The 5,590-nt window shown below is 40.7% G+C and overlaps 1 protein-coding gene across 1 annotated transcript; it reads right to left on the reverse strand.

Moving 5' to 3' along the window:
- Positions 1–4,086: 4,086 nt before the first annotated feature.
- Positions 4,087–5,043, reverse strand: LOC139549841 (odorant receptor 131-2-like). The gene has a single exon (XM_071360583.1). The coding sequence runs from the start codon at positions 5,041–5,043 to the stop codon at positions 4,087–4,089; it is 957 nt and encodes a 318-aa protein (XP_071216684.1).
- Positions 5,044–5,590: the final 547 nt, after the last annotated feature.

Raw genomic sequence — 5,590 nt, forward strand, 5'->3', positions numbered from 1 at the left:
ACTCCAATAATAAACTAATCATGATCTTCAGTTTAGAATGCAACTAATTTAATCAGCTGTGTTTGCTAAGGATGTTGAAAAAGTGTGACACCACTCTGGCCCCCGAGTACTGGAGTTGCCCATCCCTGGTCTAGACCCACTCCAATTTGCATACCGCCCAACAGATCCATAGACAACACAATCTAAATTGCACTCTACACTGGCCTCATCCACCTAGATAAGAGGAGTACCTATTTAAGAATACTGTTCATTGACTACAGCTCAGCGTTCAACACCATAGTCTCCTCCAAGCTCGTCACCAAGCTTGAGACCCTGGGACTGAACATCTCCCTCTGCAACTGGATCCTGAACTTCCTGACGGGCTGACGTGATGAGAGTAAGCAACATCACCTCTGCCAGCTGACCCTGAACACTGGGGCCCCACAGTGGTGTGTGCTTAGTCCCCTCCTGTACGCACGACTCCAACATCATCAAGTTTGCTGACGACAGGTCAGTGGTAGGCCTGATCACCGGCGATAATGATACAGCCTACAGGGGTCAGGTCAGTGACCTGGCAGTATGGTGCCAGGACAACAATCTCTACCTGAACATTAGTAAGAACAAGGAGCTGATGGTGTCCCATCACCCACCACCCGCCAACCCTTCTTTACGCTACTGCTACTCTCTGTTCATCATATATGCATTGTCGCTTTAACCATATCTACATGTACATACTACCTCAATCAGCCTGACTAACCGGTGTCTGTATGTAGCCTCGCTACTTTTATTGCCTCGCTACTGTATATAGCCTAGCTACTGTTTTTCACTGTCTTTTTACTGTTGTTTTTATTTCTTTACTTAACTATTGTTCACCTAATACCTCTTTTGCATTATTGGTTAGAGCCTGTAAGTTTGCATTTCACCTGTTGTATTCGGCGCAAGTGACAAATAAACTTTGATTTGATTTGGACTACAGGAAACGGGCGAGCATGCCCCCATCTACATCGATGGGGCTGTAGTGGAGCTGGTCGAGAGATTCAAGTTCCTCTGTGTCCAAATCACTAAGGACTTAAAATGGTCCACACACACACAGTCGTGAAGAAGGGGAAAAAGAGCCTATTCCCCCTCAGGAGGTTGAAAATATTTGGCATGGGCTCTCAAATCCACAAAAAGGTCTGCAGCTGCACCATTGAGATCATCTTTACTGGCTGCATCACTGCTTGGTATGGCTTGTTATGGTAACTGCACCACCCTCGATCACATGGCGCTATATAGGGTGGTGCGAACAGCACAGTACATAACTTTGGCCGAGCTCCCTGCCATCCAGGACCCCTATATCAGGCGGTGTGAAAGGTAGGCCTGGAAAATTGTAGCTAACATTGTAGCTAACAAATAGCTAACAAAATGGCTACACGGACTATCTGTAATGACCCTTTTATTTTATTTGTATTTTTGCACTGACTCTATGCACACTCACTCACACACACACCCACACATACACACTTAATTTCCTCACACATATATAACTCCCACACACATTTATACTGACTCTACACACACACACACACACACACACACACACACACACACACACACACACACACACACACACACACACACACACACACACACACACACACACACACACACACATACAATCATCATATACGCTGCTGCTACTCTGTTTATCATATATCCTGATGCCTAGTTACCTTAACCCTATACAGTACCTTCGGAAAGTATTCAAACCCCTTGACTTAAAAAAAGAATCCTCAGAGAAAAAAACTTTTTTTTTTGAAAAACAGAAATACCTTATTTACATAAGTATCCAGATCCTTTGCTATGAGACTCAAAATTGAGCAGGTTGCAGCCCAAATAAATGCTTCACAGAGTTCAAGTAACAGACACATCTCAACATCAACTGTTCAGAGGAGACTGCGTAATTTCAGGCCTTCATGGTCGAATTGCTGCAAAGAGACCACTACTAAAGGACACCAATAATAAGAAGAGACTTGCTGGGGCCAAGAAACATGAGCAAAGGACATTAGACCGGTGGAAATCTGTCCTTTGGTCTGATGAGTCCAAATGTGATATTTTTGGTTCCAACCGCCGTGTCTTTGTGAGACGCAGAGTGGGTGAACGGATGATCTCCGCATGTGTGGTTCCCACCGTGAAGCATGGACGAGGAGGTGTTATGGTGTGGGGGTGCTTTGCTGGTGACACTGTCTGTGATTTATTTAGAATTCAAGAGTACACTTAACCAGCATGGCTACCACAGTATTCTGCAGCGATACGCCATCCCTTCTGGTTTGCGCTTAGTGGGAATATCATTTGTATGAATCAACACATCACCAGGCTGTATAAGGGCTATTTGACCAAGAAGGAGAGTGATGGAGTGCTGCCACAATCACTCAACCTTAACCCAATTGAGATGGTTTGGGATGAGAGTGAAGGAAAAGCAGACAAATGCTCAGCATATGTGGGAAATCCTTCAAGACTGTTGGAAAAACATTCCAGGTGAAGCTGGTTGAGAGAATGCCAGGAGTGTGCAAAGCTATCATCAAGGCAAAGGGTGGCTATATGAAGAACCTCAAACAAAATATTTTGATTTGTTTAAGACTTTTTTTGTTACTACATCATTCATTATGTGTTATTTCATAGTTTTGATGTCTTCACTATTATTCCACAATGTAGAAAATAGTAAAAATAAAGAAAAACCCTTGAGTGAGTAGGTGTGTCCAAACTTTTGACTGGTACTGTATGTAAATCTGATTTCAGTTTATTTCATTTTTTTTTATCTGCAGAAATGTCTAACAACCTGTTTTTGCTTTGTCATTATGGGTTATTGTGTGTAGATTTAGAATACGGCTGTAACCTAACAAAATGTGAAAAATGTGCACTGTACACATCTACCCCTACCACTCCAGTGTACCTGAACATTGTAAATATGGTATTGGCACTAACCCTGGAACTGATCCTGTATATAGCTTACTAGCTTTCTCATGTTCTTCTTAATGTCTATTTCTCATGTGTTTTTGTTCTACTTTACTTTATTTATAGTAATATACATTGATATTGATTACTGCATTGTTGGGAAAAGAGCTCGCAAGAAAGGCATTTCACTGTACTTGTGCATGGGACAATACAACTTGAAACTTTGGGACTCATTTAAACACAGATGCATGCTCTCGTCCCTTTCATGCAGAATGTATTGTAGGATAAGTGTGATTTATGGTTACTGAGAAAAGTGCTAACTATAGATATTTTCAATATGCTTTAAAAGTATAGGCTATTCCAACTTGCTGTTATATTTCTTGCTGTGAAGCCTACTCCACTTCTGAATGGATTGATATGACAGCCTTGTGGGAACACGACGGCCTATGACATAATTCTCAGGAACTAATGTAGTTTGATGGGAATTGGGAAGACGACCCAGTGAGTAATAGAACCCCAAGAGTTTGTCACAATAACTGTTGAGTGAATTTCAGAATCAGCAGAGTTGAGTATCAGCTCATACTTTGTTACTGTACTCTTTCAAATCTGTCTCTATAGCTCCTCACTGCAGGTTTTCACAGGTCTGTTTAGATGCATATACTGGCACACAACAGTCAAGGTTCATGTCATTGATACAGTTACCGTACATTTCCTGGAGCTAATCACAACTGTAACTCACTGCAAAAGCCACTTATTAAAGCAATGTTTTATTTCTCTCAATCAGGTCATCTTTGAAATTACACACATGGTTAATGTTGTTTGAGACGTTTACATTTTTTCTAATTAGAAGACAAGCTGCAATGCATATACTATAATTAGCTTAAACACATAAGCATATGTAACATAGCTGTTCATTAAAATATACCTTAAGATTAACACAATATATCATTGTCTGTGGTCTTTGAAAACAAAAGTGCATTTCAATACCACAAAATCATGTGATCAAATCAAATCAAATTGATTTATTATTTAGCCCTTCTTACATCAGCTGACATGTCAAAGTGCTGTACAGGGTTTTACACCCAGCCTAAAACCCCAAACAGCAAGCAATGCAGGTGTAGAAGCACATGATAAATAATAACAATACCAATGGCCTTGCCTGTTAAGCAAGTGTTATGTTTTCATATGACCAGTAATTATTGGGGAAATGTTCTTATTCACCCCAAAAAATACATAATATTTAATTGCAAGAAAAAACTTTTCATCCCTTAGGCCATAGACAAGTGGACAAAGACATCGCGGGGCCAGAATAAAAGCAATGTAATCAAAGAATCTCACATCAATGTACAATTTCAAATTAATTGGCAGGATGGCAGCCTCCATGAACGGGCACCACAGCTGGATCAGACACAGGAACAACTGGATAGCGTGGAGAATCACCGTTTTACGACCTTTAGATAAAGATTTCTTATTGTCCGATGCTTCTTTGGCCACTGCAATTATTCTAACATAGATAAACACAATGGTGATGGACATGACCAGAAAGTAGAACTGACCTATAACTGATCTAAGGTGTCTCTGCCACTTGTGTGCAATAAACATCTCTGCTGAACACAGCTTATACTGCGTGTAGAAGCCCAGAGGGACTGAGGCAAAGAAGATGGAGACAATTATGATGGGCTGTATGGCGCTGATGCTGTGGATGAGTAGGATGCAGTGAATGGCTCTGCGTACAGTGGAGAGTTCTCCGTGGCGCAGAGGCATGCAGATGGCCACATACCGCTCCAGGCTCATGGCTGTCAGTGTCAGCGGCGTGACAAAGGTCAACTCACTTAGCAACACACAGAAGACAACACACACAGCAGCTGGCAGGGTGACACTAAAGTAAGTCAGGAGGAGCAAGTTATTAGTCATGATTAGGTACAGACAGTCAGCCAGCAGTGTGTGAGCAAAGAAAACATAACGTGTGTTTGTGAGAAAGGTGTCCTTTTTGAAGAAGGTGAAGATGAGCAGGCAGATGATGTAAATGAAGATTGCATTTATCACCTGGACTATTATGATCCTGTCATTAACTTGTTGCAGAGAGGAGCTGCTACCATCATCTGCAGTTGTTGTATTGTTGTTAGCCATATCACACAAGGGAATAGCCAATAACAAGAAGTTATGTACAGGAATTGCATTTCATAAACATGTTACAAAGGATGACATTTAAACATGAAATCATGTTAACTTTCTAGCAATAGATAACATATTTAAATATATTTAAAATCTTAGATGAAATTAAAAAAGCAGAAGCACATTTCCAATACAATGCTTTGTTTCTTCTTGGTGGTAGGATATAGATTTAAATATGGCAGGTTGCCTTAGAAAGGAAATATGCCATTGAAGCAGCACAGTACAAACAGGTATTCTCTCAGTCTCCTCTTGAATCCTCAGGCAAAGATCTACTGACAGAGTGCTCTGCATGAAGTCTTTATAGAACATTTTATTTATGGAGGATTTCTCAAAGGAATGTTGTCATGAATCTTCAGATACACCTCATTCCTATATTTAGACCAACCATATAATTACTGTACTGCACAGTAATCTCATAGGATTATAACATTTCAACATGTTTTCAGGATATATGCCTATGTGTGGCTTTCACGAGGAGTAACACACAGATTACAGTAAACAT

This window comes from Salvelinus alpinus, chromosome 22 (assembly GCF_045679555.1).
Source record: "Salvelinus alpinus chromosome 22, SLU_Salpinus.1, whole genome shotgun sequence".
Taxonomy (NCBI): Eukaryota; Metazoa; Chordata; class Actinopteri; order Salmoniformes; family Salmonidae; genus Salvelinus; species Salvelinus alpinus.